At 41.1% G+C, this 25005-nt stretch overlaps 1 protein-coding gene across 1 annotated transcript; it reads left to right on the plus strand.

Annotated features, from left to right (window-relative positions):
* Positions 1-281: 281 nt before the first annotated feature.
* On the plus strand, positions 282-24621 carry SSFA2 (sperm specific antigen 2; the record flags this gene model as incomplete). Its single annotated transcript, XM_009080953.1, has 10 exons — positions 282-330; positions 1177-1233; positions 3879-3915; positions 5195-5293; positions 5747-5955; positions 6864-7534; positions 11093-11165; positions 17541-17632; positions 20651-21868; positions 24541-24621. Coding segments are annotated over exons 2-10 (2535 nt in total), but the record flags the coding sequence as incomplete, so codon positions are not given.
* Positions 24622-25005: the final 384 nt, after the last annotated feature.

A 25005-nucleotide genomic window follows, 5' to 3' on the forward strand; every position in this document is an offset into this window, starting at 1 on the left:
GAGGAGCCCATGATTTTCCTCAACAGGGGGCTGCTGCCCCTGAAGGTGTTTGATCATTGCTGTTATTATGTTTTGTTTTTCTCTACAAAGTATATTTGTTCAGAGGGCTGGGGATTGTTTAGGAAGTTATTGCCAGTTCTCAGATATTTGTGCTTTCTGGGGGTGGAGGGAGGCAGAGAGGGTGGGACAACTGCTGCTATCACAAGCTTGTTACACACTGTAAGGAAGGACATGAAGCAGCAAGTTTTTAAAGTAGTATTAATCTCTTCTGTGGTTTCAGAACGCCTCTGGGAGCCTCCCTGGATGAGCAAAGCAATCCTCTGTTGAAGGGTAAGGAAAAGCTTTACCTACTGAAATGTCTGTTTGCTGGAAACTGCTTTTGTGGACATTCAAGAGAGGCCTCAGCATTTTAGTAGCAGTACAGTCCACAGCCTAGTCAGTGATGCTGAGTTATTCTTACAGTGGAGCAATTGTGCCCGAGAAAATGGAGAACGGGGAAAAGGTACTGAATAAGTCTTTCTGGAGATCTTATTAAGCCCTAAAAAAAGCCCAAAATGTGCAGAACCGGGAGGTTGAAATTTTGTCTCCAAGCTGGTGAGCATTAGGCAGTCTCTGCCTCTAATAACTCTGGTTGCCACACCTGAAAATTTTACTATCTGAGCAGGTCTGAATACTAAAGTTCAAAGTACAATGAGAATGTGCAGGTAGTGACAGGGTGCAGAGGAATTACTTGCTGTTCCTGGAGTCTTTCCTTCAACTTTTAATCCAGTACACGAAGGTGAGAAGGGAATGCCCAAGCTGAACTCAGACTCTGGATGTCCCTGGTAAGATGTCTGGAAGATAGATAACCTAGCAGCAGAAGTCTCAGATGTGTTGGATGCTACCTTTAGGTTCCTGCTTGCAATTAATTTGCTCACAGGTTGACTCGGAGACATTTCTAAGCACAGAACTAAAGCAGTGTTGTACTTGTTCTCTTTCAAAATAATTTTTCTAAATTCTGAAATGTAACTTCTCTCTTCTTAGTGCACTTTTACTGTATGAGTAATGCAGGGATTGCAAATACAGTGTGGTTATATCTTGTATCAGATGAAATGTCTCACTAATATCTTTAGTTAAGCTGCTGGAAGGAAAACACTGCAGCATTCTAGTTGTTGAACTGCTAACTGTATTTTTCAGGCATGCTGGTGAAAAATGGAGGAAGCTTTGAAGATGACTTATCCCTGGGAGCCGAAGGTGGGTGTGGCAGGATTATGACTTTTTCTAGCAAAATAAATTATGTTTAGTCATCTGATTTTTATTTTGAAGGACAGCACTGGCTAGAAAACCAGGATGATGCATGTAGAAAAATGCGGGAAGATTCACTTTTTGAAGTTACTTAGACTATTGCTGGTGTTAAACATTCTGATCTAACCCAAAGTTCAGAGTCAGCCCTAAATTTGCTTCTGCCTTCTCATTTTAATACCCACAGCGGCAGCATAGCCTGGAGCACTCACTGAGGCTGTGAGAAAATTATTTCTCCTACTTGCTTTTCTTGTCCGTGGGTTACTCTTGGCAGCCACCATGCCCCACTTCCACGGAATCTCTTGGGAGTGGCATGTGCAGGCTTTTGAAAGGAGGAATGAAATTCTGTCAGCCAAGAGGCAAACCCATTAAGGGCTAAGTGCTTTTAAAAATGAAAATCACCAAAGTTGAGTAAGTATTTTGGATCAACCACAATATATACTTTGCTGTTGGTAGCTGCTTACCTTTTCTTTCTCTTCCCCTTTTTAAGGGGAAGGAGATGTGGCTGTTCTTGGTGGACTTCTTTGTTGATCAGAGGTTAGATGTGTCTATAAACAGACCAACGAAAGCACTGTGGATTCTGTTCTAACAGCAGCATCTTGAAATAAAAGAGCAAAAAACTCTCACAAACCAGGTCCTGGGGTTATCTGCAGGACAGGAGATATAAGACATTATCTGTTTACAGTGTTAAAAAGAAAAGACAAAACCACTCTGCCCCTTTAACTTTCATCTTTTTTGAACTACAGCTTTTGCAGTGTCAGAACTGTATAGTAGAAAGCCCTTTTTCCACATTAGTTTTGCTAGTGGTGTCAAAGTAGTGGGACAAGACCCAGAGGAAGGAAAAATCTTTAATTTTTGAAGGCTCAGGACTTCTAAGGAAAACAGTTCAGCTGATAATGACCTTGGCCTGATAATGATGGAAAAAACAGTAAATGAATCCCTTACTACAACAGATTAAGTAGAATTACATTTTCTTACTGACAGTCTTTTCTATCTGTTAGATGCCTGCAGTATAAAGATTTCATAGAAAAGTTTCTTTGTAACACTAATCCAGGGTCTGAGCATATTACCAAGAATACAGGAATCAGTAAATTTTAAAACATCATGTCACTTTTTTCTTTTCAGTTTTTCCCTTTATGATTTCCAAGGGCTTCTGTTTTTTATGAGTCTTTAGCATGATTCAGGCGGAAGGTGATTTCCCTCCTTTTCAGGCGACAAAGGTCCCAATACTAGAATTGCTGGTGTTTTTCCTGGATGTGGGTGTTTCTGCTGGGCTTTGCTTCCCATCCAAGAACAAGGGGGCAACAGAGATGCTTGGAGCAGTGCTGTGTGCCCTGCCAGACAGACAGCCCCTTTGAGGCTGGTATGAATGGCCTGCCCTTGTGCAGCTGTGACTGCCTGAATCCAGATACAAGCCAGAGCCCTGTGTGAATGGTACAGGGGGCATTGGGCAGGGTCCCATAACCCCAGCCCACTTCTGAGCTGTTTAAAAACTATGGTTCAGCTGTTCAAATTAGTCACTGGCTAATCCTTATTAGATTAAGATAGGCTTACCTTCATATTATAGGCAAGAATATAAAAAAATAACAGAGATGTGGCATCTGTGTTTTGTATGCTCTTCAGTTTCTTCATGATGGCTTAAGCCAGGAGAGAGGTTGTGAGGTTTCCATGTTTTGCTCGCAGTTCCTGGACTGTACCCCCTTGGCACAGCGAGTCAAGGTGCAGGGTTTTTCTGGCAGTGTGTGTTACATCACTTTGCTCTTTTCATAGCTGATTCTGAGAGCTGCTTTAACACCTGTGTGTTCCTTGCCTGTCTCCTGGGGCAAGTTTGTTAATGTTGAGTTGCCTCTTTGAGGAACCCATAGTTTAAGTCTGGCATTCAGTTCTGAAAGAGTAATGCTGCCTGGGATGTTCCCATGCGGTGCTGGGCCAATCCAGCTACAGAAAGTGTGGACTTCCCTGTTAGAGGCTGGTGCCCAGGTGCTTGGTACCTAGCAGCTAGCCTCCCTCCAAAGGCCTCTCAACTCTGAGCACGACTACTGGCCCCATCAGCACCACAGGCTTCACTGAGCTCTTGTCCACGTATTGCACAGCTCAAGCAGCTGGGACCCTGGCCCACTTTGCTGATGAAAAGGTGAACAAATGCAGTCTCAGCACGTGGCCATGGGGTCAGCTGCCTTTTTTATGTTTCTTATTTTCTCTCTTGGAGCAATCCTCGCGTGCCTGCTTGTCTTCCTCCCCTTGCCACCCGGGAGCAGCCCTGCAGCTGGTAATCGTGTCTTCAATTGCAGAGCAATAAATGGTTTATGCAACAATTGCTAGCTTATCACAATTTAAACTTCAAGTTAATGTGATTAATGACAGTATGTAAACATGTGTCCATGTGAGATTTTATTTTTAACAGAGCTTGGATAAACCAAATCATCTTTATATTGGCTGTATGCTAGAAACCCTTGACAATCACATTTATATGGAACAAGAAAAATCTGGTTTATATAGGAGTATTGGTAAACATGCTCACTCTGCTTCTTCCTACTGGTTGTGGGAAGTGTAATTATGAAGACGTCTGGATGTAACTTCTTCTTGTTTCTCTGCAGCTAATCATCTACGGAGTGATACCCAAATGGAAACATGGTAAACACATTTTTGTGTGTTTGTTTACTTCAAAGAAATATTTATACTTGAGGACAGGAGGGAGAACGGGCAGTAGAAGTCATGGGGGCTACCTCAGAGCTCAAGTTCTTCTGCTCATGTCTATTTACATGAGAGGGAAGGAGAAGATCCTGATAGCACCGAAACTGTCATTAGGAGATGCAGAGAAAAAAAAGGCAGATTTAATTCTTCTAGCAGACCTGACATAGATTTTGGAGTAGCAGGAGGAAAACAAAGAAATGACATATCATAGTAACTTAGCATGATTTACCTTCTTTGCCTCACTGATCCCTCACCATTTCAGAAATTTCAAGGGAGAATTCGTTTTAGGTGTCACAGCAGATGTGACTTTGTGGGAGGGGAAGCTCCTGCGTTACAGTCAGAGCTTCTAAATAAAGTGTGCTGAAAGTAGAACCCCACTGAGACTTCAGCAAATACTGCACAGCGTATGTGGGCAGCGTTCTCTCTACTCCTCCTGAGCCAGGCTTCATAAGTACACTCTTAGGTGAATCCTCTGCTTTTGTTTTCTCAATGGCTGTTCCAGTGGGAGTGTATGTTAGGATTTATGTGGTAAAATTCACCCTGGGAAAGTTTGTCCCCCAGGGAGAGTGGCAGTAAAAGTATGTTTGAGCCCAAGGTACCACCTAATGCTGAGTCAGCTTCTTCATATACAGGGAGCAAATAGTTTAGGGTTGGGAAATAAACCGGCCAGCAGTCTGGGTTGGTGCTTGTCTTCCTTCCTTGCTTTCAGTCTGAAGCCTCTTCAGCTTCCCCAGTCACCTCCAGGGAAACTTGCAGTCTTGCACTGCTGGTGGGTGGCAATAGGGGTGAGGGTCACTGGATACTGAAACATGGAGAGGGTGGCCCTGCTATGGAGAGGTGGTCCTGCTGGAGGAGGCAGCGGTACAGGGAAGGCAGGACAATGACAGGGAAGGCAGGGCAGTGATAGGGAAGGCAGGACAATGACAGCTCACCGGAGGCCAGACTTCCTTATGGGATGGGAGGAGGGTGGGGCAGCAAGGGCAGATCAGGGATTTGTTTTCTCGGTTTGCATTTGCCTTCAAATTCTTACTGTCATGCACATTTTTACTGAGGCATCCCAGGGTTTCCTTTTGTGATTGTATTTCAATAAATGACATGGCTAATGTAAACCAGGCAACACTGCAGGCGAAAAGAGAAATTCAGCAGTGCTGCAGGCTTAGCTCTCCAGTGAGACAGAGAAGAGGCTTATCACAGGGATCTTCTCTGTTTGTGTTGACAGCAATGGTGTGCCGGCAAAGGACAGGAGGCTGCAGTTCCATCAGAAGGGGAGAAGTATGAACTCCACCGGGTCTGGAAAAAGCAGCGCAACTGTTTCAAGGTAAAAGAGTACTATCTTTGAAGGTCTGTTCCTCAGTTAAATGGAGTTGTCTTGTTTTGTGTGAATTGTTGCATTTAGTAGCCAAGAAGGGAATTTTCATTTGGTGCTTGAAAAATTGCTATTTGTTTTCAGTTATGCTTTGCAGTAAATACTAATAAATGGACCTAAATGTTAGAAATGCCTTAAATTTTAATGGCATTTTAAATTTTGAGCTCTGCAGAACAGGACTGACTATAAATTATAGGATTGGGTCTGTGATGTGTCTGGGCTAATGGCTCTAGTGATTGGAAACAAAACTTCAGATGCAGAGATCTCCACAATTATTTCCTAAAGTAGGCTGAGCTGTAGGAGTGAAAAGCACATTCTGGCTACTGGGGTGAATTAGCAGTTGAACAGAAGGGACTGGATCTTAGGAGGAGACAAGTAGATGGTAAACATCTTTAATTTGTCTAGTGTTTCAGAATTACTGGAGCTTTATGAGGAAGATCCTGAAGAAGTGCTCTATAACCTTGGGTTTGGAAGAGATGAACCAGATATTGCTTCAAAAATTCCGGCGAGATTTTTTAATTCATCATCATTTGCCAGAGGCATAGATATCAAAGTGTTTTTGAATGCCCAAATACAGCGCATGGAAGTGGAAAATCCAAGTTTTGCTTTAACGAGTAAGTATGTTTTTGAAGCAAAGTTTTTTATGAGTTTATTAACTATATAAACAACCCAAAAAAAGGTGTGTATCTTAACATTCTGGCAAAACTCCTTTACAGCCTGAAGGCCAAATTCCATTCAGAATTCATAATAAAGCTCTTGCTTGATCTTAAGTATGGCAAGAGGTGACCATCAGGATTATAGTCCTTGGGATGAGTGAGGATTATAGTGGGGGAGGGAAATGAAAGGCGTCCTGTAAAAGTATGCTGCCTTCTGGTTTATATCATTCCCATCTCTTACTCCTAAGCTTGTCTTCTGTTGTAGCTTTAGAGCACTGAAACAAATAGCAATATTCCTCTGTTTCTTGTGTTCTTCAGCTTCTCTCTGAGATTTTTTAAAACTGTTGGCAGCAACCTATTTCTGTCATTGTTGAAATCTGGGACAGTATTTCTATTGACTTGGACAGAAGCTTTGTTAGGTCTGTAATGAGTGTTGCTGAAATGAGGGCATAGCTGAAATGTCCTCTTTCAGCTGTAGATGGTAAGAGTAACCCTTTCTTCCTAGCACTTTGGAAATTAACTTCCGCTCACATACTTGTGCCACTTTTTTACTTTGTGACAGCTTTCCATGCTGTTCCTGTGCATTTAGTAAAGATTCTTGCAAAGGTTTTTCTTTTTCCATAGTATGGCATCACTTTCATGTTACAGGACTAGGTAGTGTTCAGTCAGCCTTTGGAGCCCTTGATATAAGTAGGAGGAGGTTTGGGGGAATAGGCAGAGGTTATGATCAAAATTCCTTCTTCAGATATGAAGAAAGATCTGTATTTGAGAATTCAAAGCATCATGTAGAGATGGATCAACTGGTCTGGGATGTGATGACAGCAAACATCCTCATAAACTCTACTTTATGTTTCATTCTTGTGCAGGTCGTTTTCGTCAGATTGAGGTGCTTACTACTGTGGCCAATGCTTTTTCTTCTTTGTATTCTCAAGTCTCTGGGACTCCTTTGCAGAAAATTGGTAGTATGAATTCAGTGGCTTCCAGCAAAGAGGCATCCAGCCCTCCCCCTTTAACTCGCAGCAATACAGCCAGTCGGTTGATAAAGACCTTGTCAAAACTCAATCTGTGTGGCACACAGCAAGCTGAGGGTAGTGGCTGCTCAAGTCCTTCACCTGTTGAGAAAGTGAGAAGTCCAGCTGAAGTAGGGAGTGAGGAAAATGATGTTAAAAATGAATCTAAATTATCAAAATACTCTAAAAAGAAAGACTCTCCCTCTATTTTGGCGACTGTAAAGGAGGAGATAGCCAATAGTCAGGCAAAGGCTGCAAACACACATAAACCTGCACACCTTCCTGCTGTGACTGATGAGGGTACTGTGCAAGGTGGCAGGTTGACAAGTGCCCAGGATACACCATGTGAAGAATCTGGTCTTTTGGACTCTCCAGGCCTCAGCAGCAGTTCTAGTGCGTCCAACAGCAGCGTCCTGACACAAAGGCTGTGCACGGCATCGCCAGGTAGAGATCCCTGCGCTCCCCTCGCAAACCCGTCCATAACGAATCTAATGCTGCCACAGAAGGACTCCTTTGAGATGGAAGAGGTAGGTGAAGACACATGACTTTGTTTTCACATACAGTTTACATAACTTGCTGTCTGCCAGCAGAGGAATGTTCCCTCCTGTGTAGTTGACAGTGTTTTCTCCAGGAATACTTGAAATTCTCTGAGTGATAAGGCTGTTGTTGCACTTTCGCAGCAGTTGTAGGCTGCTCTAATTGATCCTCTTACTGAAGGGACTTGGTGCTGCTGCTGCTGTTGTTCCTGAGAGTCAACAGGAAAGTTCTCATTCTTTTTTTTTTTTTGACCAAGCTCAGGTAATTGCAATCACTGGCATAACTCCTAGGAAGTTTTCCTGTCTAAACAGATCTAGGTTAGGCTTTGTATATATTAAAACCTTTGGGTTTAAATTTTTACTTGACTTAAATTGCTTTACTTAAATTGTTATTTTTGTTGCCTAAAAGTAAATTCAGTTTATTAATTGATGTTGATTAAAGATAAATTTGTGATTGAAGCAAGTGTTGCTGCATGAAACAGAAAAGAGGCTATCATGTAGGGTGAGGTGCTCATCTTGTGCAACTTTCAGTTTTGATAACAATCTGCTATAAGTTGATTTGTTCTCTGGAAATTAGCACATTGAAAATCAATGTTTACTGTGCCTTTGGCAATGGCTTAGTTACAAATTCTGTACTGCCTTTTAATATCTTCATAAATGTATATATCTATTTTTCAATTGATAATTGTCCCAAGGGGATTTTAATTTCTATGTTTCTATGCTTTGTTTATTAGGCCAGCAAACAGCTTACACATTCAAGAATGCAATTTTTGCATAGACTCAGACCTTGAATTGTAAGAATTGTCTTAGAGTTCTTAAATTAGCAGATGTTTTTGTGGACACATTTCAATATAACTCTTGTTAAAAGTTCAGCAGTTAACTTTTTTGTCAATGTAATATAGATATATAAAATGAAGGATTGTGATTTCATTGGTGAAATGAGGGAGGAAAGCAAGTGAATAGAAAACCCCCAGAGTTTTACAGTGTATGATGAAGTGATGATTTAGTAGATACTGTGAATAGTGTCACATTGTCGTTACAAGCTCTTCTAGGTCAGCTAATGTTGTATCTGAAGGCACTCATTATTCAAAAAAAGTAATCCAGCCTCTAGTGGTCCTGGTACTTGTTTATGCCTGTGTGTCCTCACCCACATGTTCTGTGGCTATCTACTGAACCAGAACAAAGGACTAGTCCAGTTGAGAGGGGAAAAAGAAACCCAGTACATTTTTATTTATTTATTTTCTGCCAGATAATTTTCTTGATCCAGGTTGTTGTGTAACTGTACAAATGTTTGTGTTGGCACAATGGGAGGGGACTGAGTAGCAATGCATTTTGCTGCATAGCCCAGAGGAGAAATCCATTTTTTGGTACCCTAGGACAAAGTTGAAACAATGAACTTATTTTTATATAGAAATATATATAATATATATGTATATATATATATAAATGAGGAATGGAATTTTCCTTCAGAGTAAGTTGGACTGTAAAGACTTGTTGAATTCTGCATAAACCAAATGCAATATGTTTGTGGAGTTTTGGTTGACACACTTTGCAGTGATGCCATGGCATAAACACAGCTGGTTTGGCAAGACAGCATGTGATGTGGGATGGGATTATGGTGAAATTTTTGTTTATGCAATATAGTATATACACATCAACTGCCTACAGATCCCTATGAGGGAGGAATTTAGTTTGGTTGAAGAAATTTTAGAGCAATTCCTGGCAGTGTGATTTTATTTTCATGCGTCTCTAAGCAGGTCATAATGAACAATAAACTGTATTGGAAACAGTGACAATAGCTCCTCCCCCTGTTTTCTCAGTTTGGCTTGGAGTGCATTCATATGCATAAAAAAGATGACAGATATATCAAGGAAGCTCTTTTCGTGCTTGCGAATGTCTTGGAGGTTTGAGCGCCCTTCGGAAGTCTGTGGCTGTGAAGATAGCTAGTGCGGGAGTGAGTCAGGGCAGGATTTCCCCCAAACACCCACTCCTGAGGTGGCCAATTACAGCCCTGAAGGTCATTTACCAGCATCAATATTGGCTGAAGGGACGGGGAAGGAAGTTCTGCGTGTTTGAGGAGCTGTGCCGTGCTGCCAAGGACAGGAAGTGGAGGGTATTTTGATGAGAAGAGGCTTAGCAGTTGGAAGGCTGCAAATTTAGCCATCAGAAACTGAGGGGTTTAAGAGAATCAAGACACCTTTCCTGGAAGGCCAGTTTGATTAAAGTGTCTGTAAGATTACTTGCTGTTCCTTGTTTCAAAAAAACCCACTAATTTTTTCCTAAACTTAAATGGTGAGCCCCTTCTGTGCTCCTCTACATTTGGACAAAATAAGGATTTACCCCTCTCATACAGCCTTCATCTCCTAAAGGAGCAGAAGCCTCTAGGTTTATTGTGCAAGAGTAACACTGTTCACTTATTAATGGTGAAAAGTTCAGGCCAAGTACTTCTAAAAGCCCTTGTCACTGAGAAAATGCACCCTTGTGGCTGCTATACACATGATATCAAAGCAAATATAACTTCGGCTTTAGCCAAATACTAAATTTGGCTTATAAATATCAGTATCCTGATTTTACATTTTTTAAGCTGATAAAAAATTAAGATAAAAATTTATTGCTTGGCAGTTTTGAAATTGGGTGGGCAGTCCACTACAAGAAGGGCTGGGGATAGTGGGATTGGGCTTTTGTGCCTGTAGACTTGCATGTGATCCATTAGGATTTTTTCTGGATTGCACAAAAGAGAAAACATGTTCTAGGTTTTGAACTAAACAAAGGCCTCCCTGTTGAGATTTTTGGCATATTCTTTTCATTGTTTGTACAGTTGCCTGAGAACTGCTTTCTTAATAAGGCTGTGTTTTACAAAGTTATGAAGCAATAGGATTCATTTTTATGTAGTTTTAAGTTTCCCAGTTGAAATCTGCATAGCTCTGAATACATTATCTTTCTTTTTTGTACTGGAAGGCACAAGAAGTATTTCCATGAGTAGTGGCATGGTGAAGTCTGGAGCAGGGTCTGGGTCCTTCTGCTGGAGGATTGGTGACCTGTGGGAAGTAGTTAGTAGGGCAGCAGACGACAGTCCTTGTGTGCTGGCCTCTTGATATATTTTTGCTTGTTATGTTCAAATGAGGGGCCGAGAGTTCTGAATGGAAAAAGACAGTACTGTAAAGGTGGTCAAAGGTGTTTTCACGCAGGAATTTCAGTGTTTTGTCAAAGAGGAACTGAGAACTCTGTTGTCGCAGGATGTGATTTCCAGGTCTTTTTGCATGCTGAGTGTAACCAGAGGGGAGCCCTGTGCTGTCAGTAGAAGGTACTGCACAAGGATCGCTATTCTCCTGCAGGAGCATTGCTGAGTATCTGTTGAAATAATATGTTGGTTTTAAGGGGATATGATTTGCTTCTTCAATCAGTATAGGCTGTTGAATTAGAGAAAAAAAAACCCAAAACCCAACAAAATCTCTTCCTGCAAGTGCAGTGTATATAGCTTGGGTATTCTTAAGTGCAGGAGCATATTCCAGTTGGCCTAACAAAATATTTATCTCCTCTTCTCGATAGATCCAGAGTACAGAGGGGGATCTACCACATGTTCCAGCTACTCACCAGCTAGCAGTGACTAAGTCAAGGAAAGGTGAGTAGATTTCAGCTCCTGGGAGAGAGCACACTATTGAGTGTCCTTCCGTCTCTGAAAGACTGTTTCAGATATTTAAAACTTCTAAAGTTTCGTTTCTCTTTGGAGATAAAAAAGATCTGGGTTTCTTTTTTAGCTAAATCACAGAACATTACTGCAAAGTGGCAAGCAAATTACAGGCAAGACAACAGTCATATAACCTCATTGGCTGTTTTCACTTTTGTACAATTGATGATAGCTCAGAATGTTAATTCAGATTGTGTGGGATTTTTTCCCCCGGGTAGATCCTGTAATTTAAGATACCCATTTAAACTGAAATTATGTTGTTTTAAACCTAAATTGCATGATACATGCAGCTTTTTCCTATGCACTACTGCTCTGTCTGCACGCTGGCTGCACAGAAGACTAGTGTCTCTACACCCACATGGAAATTGTAGTCACTCACATGGGAAACGCTGTGCTCTGGCTCTTGTGGCTCACTCAGTTTTTGTGCTTTCATCTCATATTCTTATGAATGTGTTTTATGGCTTGGGAGAGGGAAAAAGCTGATCTCTAAGTTCATTTTGTGATTGTTACTTTGCCCAATGTTGGCAGGTAAAGTGTATTCTCTAGCTGATACCAGCAATTAATGAAGAAATAGAACTTGTTGCATTTATTGGGATACTTAGCTGTGATGCAATTCTTGGTGCAACATGGCTAGCATCTCTAAATACTAAGGAGAGGCAGAAAACCCTGTCTTAAGAAACAGATATCATCTTAGTTGTGTTTTCACAAATTAACTGATAGTTTTGTGAACTGGCAGCTGAATTGCATTAATGTGGCTAAGAATGCTCTGGACTAAGCACTGGGGGTTAATGCCTGGTTATTGGTGATAGCTTGTGCTACTAGTTCGTCAGTGTTTTGCACATTGCCACACTGTATTCACTAGGCTTCCTTTCGTGCAAACATAAGCCAAGAAGGGTCGCCAGAAACTGCATCTCTAGCTGTTCTCAGCATTCCCCTAGCTGTATTTTGAAGTTCATTACTACATGCTTTATGTGATCACATGTAGAGAGATACACTCTTTGCAGGTCAGGTCTCTTGTTTGCCTGGCCTCGGCAGTTTCAGGAAGAGCTATTCATAAAAAAAAAGTAACTTAAGGAACCAAGAGCTGCAGTCAAGGAGGAGAAAAACACATTTTTTCATCTTCTGAAATGCTAATTTTGTTTTCTGTTCCCAGTAGTTATTTTACCCTCTTCTTCCACCATGCAAAGAAAAAAAGTGAGATGGTCCTGTGTGTACCTGCTGAAAGGTATCAGCAGTTCTAGAAATGGGACTCCAGTATGACAGAAGCAAGGCGTGCTGGCTTATGTTTCCTAGGCAGTATATCCCACCCGTGTCTGGATACATGTGGCATAGATTAGTGATGACACTTTATTATCATGCCTGGAGTTTTCTATGGCTTGTCTAACAAAGATCATTCCTGCATATTTGCTAAATGTTAGTCTGAGACCAGCATCTTTATTTTACCTGGAAGATGGGGAAAGCTTAGGACTTCATTCTGTGTAAGTTTCAGTAAAATTGCTAAGAGGGAGAACATTTGGTTACCCAAATGTTACCCAAAACATTAAAAAAACAGTAGCCATGAGAGTACATAGAGGCCTGTTTTCTCAGAGAGGGGATGTTCACCCAGTTTGAAGGCATCCAAAGTTAGTGGTCACTTATGACAAATGCTGGCCAGTGTGTCTGAATGTGAAATGCCACTCTCACTAGCAATCTCAGGGTACCAGTATGAAATTCAAGCACCAGTCTTCTGTTGCAATGTGAATTCAGTTGATGATCCTCATGCAAACCCACCTCTTTCAGTGGTGTTGGCTCTACTGTGCATAAGCACCTATAAACAAAAAAATTGTTCCAGCTGAATGTTCCCCTGGCAGAATACTTTTGTACTTTTTGTACTTTTCTTTTTTCATGTGGGGTACTTCTGTGACAGTTAGCAGGGTTAGTGCTGTTTGGTGCAGACTTATAAACTTTGCAGTGTCATTTTACATCTACACAGAGGGCTGGGGATGCTTTCTCTGGCATTTACAACAGTTTAAGACATTTTAAGAGGGCCTTTATTAAGATGTGAGGTATTCAAATTAAAATTAAAAAAAAGAGATTCTCTTTCCTACTGAAATAGTCTGCAGACTTAAGATATGCTTGAACAACACAGAGTCTACTGCTGCTTAGATTCCCCATTAAAGCACATTTCTTATTTCAGATTAGCTTTGATTATAAGTGGTAAGCTTAAGTTTTTCAAAGTAACTTGAAAATTATTGCTTTGCTATAGTATTATCTTTGTTAGACACTTTATAGGGTATACAAAAAGTTCTGTATCATATTGGCTACCATGAAGCAGTTTCTACCTTATATCTTCCAAATCATACTGGACTGAACTAGTTTGCCCAAACCTAGCATTCTGTTCTTTGTTGCTGCAGACCTCAAATGTAGATGTATTTTTGTGCCTGTGGGTTTTTGTAGGAACGCAGTAGAGAAGAATGAAAAGCTTCAGGTACTTTGCACTGTAAACATACAGTGCTGCTAAATGTCCACTATAAAAAAACCCCAAGAACTTCTTGCAAAGTTATTTGGTAGAAAGGTTTGTTAGTGGAAAAAAAAATTATTCCTGCCATATACAGCAGAACTTTCCATTCCAAAAAATGGCCATCAAACAAGACAAATATAGGTACTATGCATAGAAGACAGAGTATTCTCAAGGCTTTGTAGCGTGTGTGTGTCTGGTTGTTGCCATCAGTGGCTCTGTGAAATTTTGAATAGCCACAAGCCTGTTTCTTTTAAGGCATCTGACACCGATAGTCGAGAGCAGTGATTTAGTTCTTGAGACTGAAGAAAGCACATCATCAGCACTTCCTGTCCTTATTATATTATTGTATTTATAGCTCTCTGTGGGTGCAGCTCCACAGGAGATTTGAGATGGGGGAGTGAGAAGAAAACATCTGGGACATATTTAGTATTTGTGGGAGTCTGTGCTTATCTGTCCAGATGCTAGGAAATCCCCAGGGACTCTGAGAGTTTCTGCAGCAGGGCTCCCTGCTGGGCTGGTTTTGTTAGTACTGGGGTGCAGGGTGTGATCAATATGTGAGAAAGTGACAGCAGATATTTAATCCCAAAATGAAATACTTTATGGCTAAATTGGGAATGAAATACAAAGTGCATTAGAGCTTTCCCAATAGTGCAGGTACAAGAAACAAATGTTAAAGCTTCATGAAGAGTTCCCATATATTTCTTCTGTGTAAGCACTTGAGTGGCACAAGTAGGGGTGTGACTGACAATCCATTGGTAGCTGATTATTATGTTACAATAGATGAATTATTCAATTTCTTGATAGAGATTTTCTGATGAATCTGTGCTCTCATGTTTTGTAAACTACAGAGTTGTTTCTTCATCATATGTTCTTTGTTTAGAACTTTCTCAGTTTATTTAGTATATTTATGTACTCCCACATTTCTTTGACATGTATTCAGTGCCTAAATATACTTTGTTGTTTTGGGTTTTTTTAATACAGCTTAAAACAATAGTCCAAGGGGCATTTTCATTTGTGCTCTGTTTAACTGGGATGGGAGTTCGGTTGTTCCTTCCGGTTTTGTTCATCTTGGCTGGTTCCTTCTCCCACACCTGCCTTATTGTGCTGTCCCTGGCCTTCTCCCACTAGCTCAGAAGACTTCCTCTATGTAGTGTTGATAGTAGCTTTGGGTGGCAGGTGGCATTGTGCAGTGACCTTTTTACAGAAGGTACAGTGGCCTTGGTGGGATTACACAGGCCAAGGGATGATCCCAGACTGGCCCCTATGACTCAGCCTTTGCTGTTGAATTTTCTGCATTCAAGGTGAAAAGAGAGGAGCTGTACTCTTCACAAACTCCTTCTCTTAAGAGTCTCCATTGCCAGGAGGCATTTTAATCAAGATCTGAACATAACTCTGTAGCTTTAAAAAATGTTTTCATATTTTCCCCTTGTTTGCTTGACTCTCAGAGATATCCAGGTGCTATAGAGCAGGTTGTATAGCTGGATAAGTAGTTGACAGGGAGGGTGGATACCATTATATCACTGTAAGTATATCCCAGTGTACTAGTTGGTATTTCCAGTCTTTACAGAAACAAACCTTGTCATTTCACTACTGAAGTAGCAGAGATTCCTGTTCTTTAAAAGTTTTTACTGCATTTACATCATAGTGGTATGTCTTGCAAAAGACAAGGGTAATGTGGTAGAAGATGACTTAGAGGAAACATGTCTTCTCTGATTTGCATTAAAATTTTTTTAAAAAATCCTAGCTGCTCTGTAATATAGAAAGCAAGGTACAGCTGTATTAAGGGGCTGTCTCCTTAGGTGTAACCAAAGCAGTTTGAATCTGTTCATACTGTTCCAGTCTCTTGCCATGAAGAAAGATGGTAATATGAATGAGTGCTCTAGGCTGATCCCTTCACTGGCAGTATCTGTCATGTAAAGCTCTCAAAGCATGTGCATAGATAACAAATGCTATAGAAAATGGTCTAAAATACTGATTTTAACTTCAGTACTTTGTCTCTGAGAAGATCAAGAATTGATTTGAGGAGACATATATATGTAATGTTCTTTTTTATAGCTGAAAAGGAAACATTGGCCGAGATGGAAATAGAAGGGTAGGTCAGTATTTTTCTTGAGCGTAATAAACTTTATACACATGAAAACACATTCCACCATATGCACTGGTGAATTGCTTTATCTGAAATAGTTGGAATCTCTTGTCCTAAGAGAGGCAAAGGCTTTCAGCAGTGGTGCTTTTTTTCCTCTTAAAATTCACCAAATAGGAAAAGAGGCAGAGAGGAGTCTAAAGTAAGTGACTATTCACCTTGGAGGAGATAGCAGCTACCCACCAGCCTCAACTGTAGTGACAACCTGCTTATGGCATGTTTTTTCAGCTGTATTAATTGTATTGGGCAGTTAATAAGATCTAGTCCAGTTCTCAGGGACAATTTCCATTGTCTTTGCTGAGAGTTGGGTGGGGATGTCTGTCTTGAGCTAGCAAAGTTGTTTATCATTGCAGGATATTGTGGCTACCATGATAACAGAACAGCAGCACAATTTGAAAGGCACTCCCTAAAAGCTGTGTGAAATCACTGATACAGAAGCTTAGCAGGCAGTTTGCAGCTCCTGGTGTTCACAAACTGTGCAGGCTTTTATTTCTTAGTTAGTGCAATGTTCATAGAAAATAATACTAAAATATTAGTTCAGAATAGCCAACATGCATTCCAATGCATTGAGCTGTGAACTGAGATTAATTATATGACGACATTTAAGTGGCTGAAGGAATGTGGGGGAAAATTCTGCACTGAGCCTGTGAGAAGACAGCAGCAAGCTCTCACCCAAGGGTGAAGAGGAGGAGGGGACAGGGGTGTGGGGGCTACAGGCTACACTGTGATTGCTTCCCATCTCCAAGGTTTTACACGTCTGCTGAGTCCGAGAGTTGAGATACAGTTGTTGCCTGTGCTGGCCTCAGGCTGAGCAAAATGTTTATGGTGCTGTAAGGTAAACTCCACACTTGGTGGGTGCTTCCTGTGTCCAGCTGGGAATAATATACATGCAGTAGTGTACTGCAGAGCTTGCTGAGATCTTCTTGAATACAGCTTTGTGAGTGCAGTTCTTGCAGAGGAAATCACTCCTGGGAAGCATTGTGGATTTTAGAGCCTCTTTAGGCTATTTTAGCACTTACCTCATGTAAGTAAGCAAGACGATCTTACCTTGCATGTATAAAATGAGTGCTGGGAATATGCTTTGGCAGATTGCCCATTGATGTGTCAGAGGTGTTTTGTATTTGTCCGCTAAAGCAGCAGAAGACCATCTCCAGCAGTTGGCAGAGTCCTCCACGTTGCCCTTTTTGCTGATGTGATGCTGTTCCTTTGGGTATATGGGATGGTGTACACTGATAGGAGATGAGTGATCTCCTTTAACTCCATGATCAGGAGGGGTGTCAAATCTGTACCTGTCAACACAAAAGCAACTCTTCCACTGCCTGCATGTGAATTAATCAGTGATACAGTTTTGTGGAAGGAAAACTCCAGCAGTGGCAACATTTGCAGTGGGTTTTTTCCACAGCACGGGAAAGAAAAATGTAAGAGGTGGTTTATCTTCCACTGCTTGAAGCTTGAAGCTTCACGAGTAGGGCTTTGCATGAGAGCAGTTTTGCTTGAAACAAACAAGTTGTTTCTTGGTATTGTTCAAAGTGGAACTTGAAAAGGAATTGTGTTATCCACTTGATGTCACTTTGATGTAAAAGGAAAGCACATGCTGAATGTGATTGGGCTTGAAAGGCTGTGATTTGTAAAGTAATTACAGTTGGGTTTTGCTTGTTTTAAACAGATCAGCTATTACGGACAGCAAGTCAGCACTCTGACAGCAGTGGCTTTGCTGAGGACTCCTCCACGGATTGTTCTCCATTTAATCAGCTTCAGGTAAGGCTTTCATATTCTGATTGAGATACTACTGATTATTGTGGAACAGTAGGGAGCTGGGGAGGGCAGGAGGGATGTCGATGTTTGACTGTTATCATTGTGAGTCTCAATCCTATAAAATTCTAATTTTCAGAGCTGAACTTGCCAAGTTTTACAGAACTGTGTTCAAATTTGAAAGCCTTTCTGACAGGCTAATCCAAGCATCCTTGGGTCTGGAATAAGCTCAGAGTTCAGTATGTCCTGTTTGCTGTGTCTGGTGTATCATTTTTCTCACTGTCTGAGGCTCCAGAATCATAGTCTATTCCTCTTATGGCTGCAGTGGGTAGAAATTAAGGTCATGAAAGATTGTAGTTATCCTGCTGATAATTTAATTTTTTTGTACCATTTTTGCCTTCACACTCTAAGTTAGCAACTGACAGAAAGTGAAAACAGTTTTGTATTGGCTTTACTGTGAAGACAGACTAATTTTAGTTCATCCTGAGCTTCCATGCTCTTTCTTGTTCCAGTTTCTTTGATCTTGGTCCCAGAACTTGCCTTGATACTGACCAGAGACTGCATGTCTTGAGGAAAGCTTTTGTTCCAGCATGGTGTTTAGGTGTCTGCTCTATACACATGTTTGCACAGTGTTGTACCTGGTATTTTGAAGAGCTGTTCTCTTGCTTCTCCTAAAACATTCACACAGTAATACCCATGGTTCGGTTGGCCTGTCAAATCAGACAGAGAAAAGCCTTGAGTCGGATCCTGGCCTCAAGGCCATCAGTTAGCTATCTGGGACCTAAACCACAGCCCAAAGGAACAGAGAGATGGGATTCTGGGTATTACCAGTAATTTGATTTGTATGGCTTGCATCTGCTGAGCTGGGTTTTATGCTGATATATTTTCTTTCTCCTTCTGGCACACCAATCATTTTAAAAGCTGTTTGGTAGTTAATAGAAAGATATTTTTCACTTTCCCCATGCATCAGTGTTGCATTTCGGTACTGATATTCTGTGCTTTCCAATTTAGTAGTTTTTCAATAGAGTACCAAAATAAAAGCCAAGACAGTCTTAATCTTTGTGTCTCCCTTAAACATCAGCTTATGTTTTCCAAGAGCAAGACAGTGAATAAAGGAAATCATGAGCCTGAGTCTCTGCAGAGAGCATGGTAGTCCAAGATACTTGGTCTACTCTCTAGTAAACTGTGACTGCACTGAAGTTGACAGACATGTTAGAAGGTTACTCAGATTAGTTGCTCACTCCTGATCTTTATATTGGTTGCAACCTGATTAAAAGTCCATTAAAAGCACCTGAAATACTGGTGGAGTTTATCTGTGTTGGCTATAAAGGCTTGAGATTTTTCTATTATGCTGTTTTGAAAAGGTGTATTGAGACTGCACAAGGTTTGTGCCATGGAGTTGCTAGGCTCTCTTCTGTCACCTTCACTGCTCTATTCAGACCAAGTGCTGGGCTGAATTCAGAAAATAGGGGTGAATGATGAGATTAGGGGAAATGAGAACTTGGCAGCTAATGAACAGAACCTGTGAAAAGATGAAGGGGATACAGAGGATTGTATATTGTTTCTTAAAAGTATGGTAAGTTAGTGCCATCTACTGTTAAATAATTGACTGTAACAGCCATAGCTTTCCTCTGAAACTCAGGAGAAAACTCAGAATTTTAACCATGTTGCCTTTGATCTCTGACTTCCTAAATAAAGATTTGTGAGGGAGATTTTGACATTGAGATGGGGTGTTCTACAGGGGAGTTTCATGTTACCAAAGAAGCTAGAATTCTCCATCCAAGTTCTTGAAGTTTTGCTTGCCTGACTCATAATTGAACAATTCGATGGAGGATTAGAGACACAGATATACACACGTGTAGCCCACATGACTTCACCTAGGCATTATAATCTTTTGTTCTTTTAATGCCTTTTGCTTGAAAAGTACCTGAACCTGCACAGTCTTCATTATAATTTGTGCTGGTGACTGCAGTGGTTAGTACGTACTTACGTAGATGACCTTTATGACGGAAATCTTCTTCTAGATGGTTGTAGAAGGAACTGTTGCCTGGCATACACCATGAGTAATCTCTCAAGAAGGAAGTAATAATTAACATCCTAACAGCAGCAAGAGCTGCAGAAATGAGAGATGGAAAAATGTCTAGTTCATGTGTCAACTATGGTAATCTTCCAAGACTGTACTTTATACCACATACTCCCAGAAAAATGTCTTGTCTACTTATAAATACACCAGTCAATCAGGCCATCCTAAGGATTATGCTTTGCAATCCATAGACTTTATTCATTCCCCTGCTTTCTCATAGATGCTTTTCCTGCCATTTGTTGCCTTTTAAATTAGCAGCTCCCTCATACACATGCTGTGGTTTAAACTGTGATTTAGAACAAAATGGGAAAGAAGTATTAGGAGAAAGGAAGGAAGATTGGGCCAATAGTACTGGATGCAGTCTTCAGCTGAAGTTAGCAGCCTAATGTGTGATTTTCAGTCTTAAACAATTCTGTATCTTAGGCCAAATTTATGGGCAGACTGATTTCCCTGTTCTTAGTGTTGTCCTGTAACACTAGTTTCACTACAGTCTGCGGTTCTCCTCACTTTTCTGTATACGCTTCCTAATATCACCCTTCATTTCAGCCCTAACTGTAAACCTTTATGTATGGGACATGCAATGTACCATCACTGAGATGTCCATTTGTCATCATTACCTAAAATACTAGTGTTTTACTCATTTACTCTGCTGCCACTTCTATTCTTCTGGCAACAAGGAATTTATTGTCAAGTCAAAGGAATGTATGAAGAGTTTTCTTTTAAGAAGAATAAAAACCACTTCATTGTGCTTCTAACATATCTGATACCATGGTTTCTTTGTTCTCCTTCACAGTTGTACTTGCAAAGTAACTGCGTTATTCTTTCTGCTCCCCACCCCAATACCCAATGAATATGGACTTGGACTCTTAGCCTGACTGCTGAGAAGGCAGTTGTTGAGTCTCCAGTACATTCACCCCTCTGCTGTTTCTTATCTTTCCTAGGTTCAGGAGTCTTTGCAGGGCATGGGAAGCAGTGCTGACAGTTGTGACAGTGAGACAACTGTGACATCGCATAGTGAGGAACAGAAGACACCGATAGCCAAGGAAATGCCCTGTTTTGATAAGTTTGAAGAGGAGGAAGAAGATGATGATGATGAGGATGATGACAATGATGAAGAGGATATTATCTCTCAAGTAGAGAGACAAAAGGTCGGGGTGCTTTCTGATAACAGAAGGAGTGAAGATAGAAAACTTACTGACTATAATGCTGAACAAAATCAAGGACAAGAAAGCAAGTCATCTCATACATCGGAGACGGTCCAAGGAGAGGTCAGCTCTAAAGAGGAAGACATTTCCAATGAGCAAAAAGAATTGGACCTGCTGGAAGGCAGTGTGTTTGAATTTCCTCAGTACCACACACACCATATCCTCAAATCAATGGAGTCTCTGGAAGGTGGTAGCTCTTCCCCATCATCTGTGGACAGAGTTCACGTTGCCTTGCAAAGAGCTGAGATGAGGATCGTCAGCTCATCTGATTCCAGGGCCGGATGCACTCTGCTTAAATCAAAAGACCTCCTGAAGAAGCAGAGACTCTGGTTTGCTGAATCAGGTTATCCTCTAAGACGGTCTCAGTCTCTCCCAACTGCATTGCTCAATCCAGTGAAAGTGGTGTCCTCTGTGAATGTCCAGTTAACTCCAGGAAAAGAGACACTGTGCAGTCCTCCTTCTTTCACCTACAAGTACACACATGTGGAGGAAGGAGAGAAAGCAGCATCTGAGAATGGCAAAAGTGAGGATGAGGCAGCTGCCAGTCAGCCAGTGTGCAAATCCACACTGTTCATTGCACCTTCATCCTCCAAAAAGGAACTGCCTCACACTGGGCCCAACAGGCTGCCTGAGGAGCTCAGTCCCACCAGGGTACACAGCTGCCCACTGCACACACCAGCACACATGTCCCAGTCAACATGCTCCCTCCACTCCCTCCCTGCCGAGTGGCAGGACAGACCGCTGTGTGAGCACATGAGGACATTCAGCACCCACAGTGTCCCAAGCATCTCTGGCTCTTCCTTCAGTGCCTTGCTTTCCCCCTTCAGCTGTCCCTTCTTTCCACGGCATGCTGGAGTTCATCGACCTCATGCCATCAACCCACCCTCCACTGTGGAGATGCAGCTGCGCAGGGTCCTCCACGACATCCGAAACTCTTTGCAGAACCTCTCACAGGTAAGAGGAAGCCAAATTTTGCCCCTGACAAAGAGATTCTTTATTTTATTCTTAGCAAACCAAGATGATAACCTGAATATTCCTTTGCAGTGCAACAGATCAGGAAAAAAAGACATTTTTTGCAAGTTTGATTTGCTACTGTTCTAGGAGCTTCTGTTTAAAGTGGTAAATTTAAAGGGTTTTAGGTGAGGAGGTTTAAGTTACATAATTAGGAAAAGGTTCTTCACCCGGAGGGTGATTGGGCAGTGGCACAGGCTCCCCAAGGAAGTGGTCACAGCACCAAGCCTGCCAGAGTTCAAGAAGCATTTGGACAATGCTCTGAGGCACATGGTGTGATTCTGGGTCATGTCCTGTTCAGGGCCAAGAGTTGGACTTCAATGATCCTTGTGGGTCCCTTCCAACTCAGGGTATTCTATGATTCTATGATCATCTCTCCAGTGCTCCACTATTTTGCATGTAATGTTTTGTTGCAGATAACCTAGATTGGTTTTTTTTATTTTTTAATGTAACTTGTGGATATTCTTGTGTGTGAAGGAACAGTGTACTCTTTATCAGCTGTTATTTTAAGGTGAGAATCATTAGCTTTAGATTTGAAAATACATATTCATAGAATGATAGAGTGGTCTGGTCAGTTCTTTGACCTCTCTCTTCTTCTCTTTGACATACTTTCCATCCTGCTGCTAAAAAGGCATTAATTTCATTGCAAGCCTCATAGCTTCACTAATAATGTCAGTGATAATTGATCCCTATGTGTTTCTGTATGGTTTCATGCCTGTCTTTTGCCCTTTCAACTTTGGAGCTAATCAACATGTTCCTGGTATCATCAGTCATTTATTAAGAACTGATTTTGTCAGAGCATGTGAAATTTTGTCCATCTCATAACTCGGAGAAGAAATGCTTAAAAATGCAAGCACATACATTTTACCAATTTCTGCCACACCTTCTGCTCCTCCCTTCCTGATTGACAGCCGTCTGTCCTCTGCCATCACTGTACTGCTGTTTTCTTAGGTAGTGATCCAACTTAGGAGCCTGCAAGCTACTGCAGGAGGCTATGTGGGCGGAGCAGTTACAGACTGTGGTCATTTATGTACGAATACATGAAGACTATTCACTTGTAGACTTTCTACAATTTCTGTGGGTTTAACCCAAGAACAAACGTGCCTGTCTGCACCATATTGCAGGTGGTAGGTTGTAGTGAGCTTTTTTGGACCCCTGTTACTGTGTTAATTTCGCCACTTGTCAAAAATTAGAGGCAAGTGGAGCCTTCCTCTGCTTCTCAGAGCAAGCTACGGTACTGTGACCAGCTCTGCAGTGGAAAGCTGCGGTCAGCTGTGTTTTAAGTCAGCCATTGCTCAAGGTAGTGGATGATGTGCCATAGAAAGTGTTTACAGAATTAAACCTTCTTTTTAGGATTCCCTCATGTACCACTTGCAGCCTTGATTTATGGTTTAAGTTTGCTACACTACTTTTACCACACATACCAAGCTAACTAATCCTACTGAAGAAGAAACCTTTGTATTACATCCAGAACTCATGCTCAAGCTGATTCAGTTAAAAAGAAAAGAAACAAAACAAAAGAAACATTGTAGGAGATAACATCTCGTAGATCACTTGTTCTTCTTCCAGCACATTTTGTTTAGACTAGTTCCATTTTGGGGGCTTGGCCCTTCTCACTGGAGAGGTTTGTATGAAAATGTATTCCCTGCTTTTTCTTACAGAAGAGATCAAATTTGGCACACAGTATACTCAGTAGCTAAAGAAAAAGTTGAGATGTTTCAAATATATGATTTGGATTTTAGGAAGGAATAAGGAGGAGTAGATGAATTTCTGATAGAACAGGGAAGAGACAAAACTGGCAGAGGGAAAACAAACCAATCTCCTTGATGCAATCATGTTTGAGCAAAACTTCTCAGGATGAATGGAGATGCTTCAAATTTTCCATGGCATATCAATAGTCCTTTGAATTCTTTCAAAATTATCTTGGACAAGCTGTCTTTTTCATATTTGAAAAGGTGTTTTTTCTCTTTCCACTGTTCTTTGTTGCGTTATGTCTCTGTGTGTAATAACCCCAGAATTTTATCTGTTTGCTCCATATGTTGTTGCAACAGGCAAATAGGAATTCTTCAAAAATCTTGGTTTTGTGAAAGATCATTAGCAATCAGGGGTCTTTCGATGTAGGCAGTGTAGTGAGATTAAAACCCAAATGAACACTACACTGCCCAAACTAAGAACTAAGGAAAATCCCACAGCAAATGTGATTGTAATCATGATTTCAAAATGGGACACAGTTTAATTTGCTCAGTTCTGGTTTTGGAGTTGTTCTTTTTACCATTTGCTGAGATGATTGAGAGTACTGAGTCTTCAGGCATGAAATGCTTTGTGGAGAAAAACTTAGCTTTTATTTCTACTCAGTGTGTCAGACGGGATTGATTTGAGTTTTCACCTGCAGCACACTTGCATTGCAGAGCTTTGGTGCACATGTGTCGGTTAAGAGGTGGTGCTGCCATTTTGCAAGGTTTTCTTTTTCTGACACAGTATTTATACAGATAGCAGAAATCTCAGTGGCAGAAAGGTTGTGTTTTAACAGTGGCTGCTTTTGGAGTGTCTGGACGATTGAGAGGATAAAGGAGATTGCTGACTTTCCCATTTCAAATCGTTTGTTTCTTCTCTAGTATCCGGTGATGAGGGGTCAGGATCTTTCAGCTGCCACTGCTTACACTACTCAGAGATCATCCATTCTACCTCTCTATGAAGTAAGTCACCCTGTTTATGTAGCAGTACTGAGTCAAAATAAAATACAAAGAAACATCCTAAATGTGTCACAGATGGTACTGACTTTGGGCAGTTCCTTGTCTTTGCTCTCAAGAGATAACAGATGGCTCCATCCTGACAATAGTGTTAAAAAGGAATTAATATAAATCATGGAGACCCTGTCACATGTTTCCTTGCTGTACCATAGTACAGCTAAAAATGTTGTTTTCTTGAGTCAGTGTGAGTACACAACATGCAGCTCCTGTAGTATGCTGAAATTGCCGAGGTGTTGCTAACTGAAAGGGACCATCTGGGCAAATGTGGTTATGGCATCCAAACTTATTTTAATTAATTTTTGCCATGTAATGTGTTTTTGTTTCTTCCCC

Source organism: Acanthisitta chloris, unplaced genomic scaffold (genome assembly GCF_000695815.1).
Source record: "Acanthisitta chloris isolate BGI_N310 unplaced genomic scaffold, ASM69581v1 scaffold42628, whole genome shotgun sequence".
NCBI lineage: Eukaryota > Metazoa > Chordata > Aves > Passeriformes > Acanthisittidae > Acanthisitta > Acanthisitta chloris.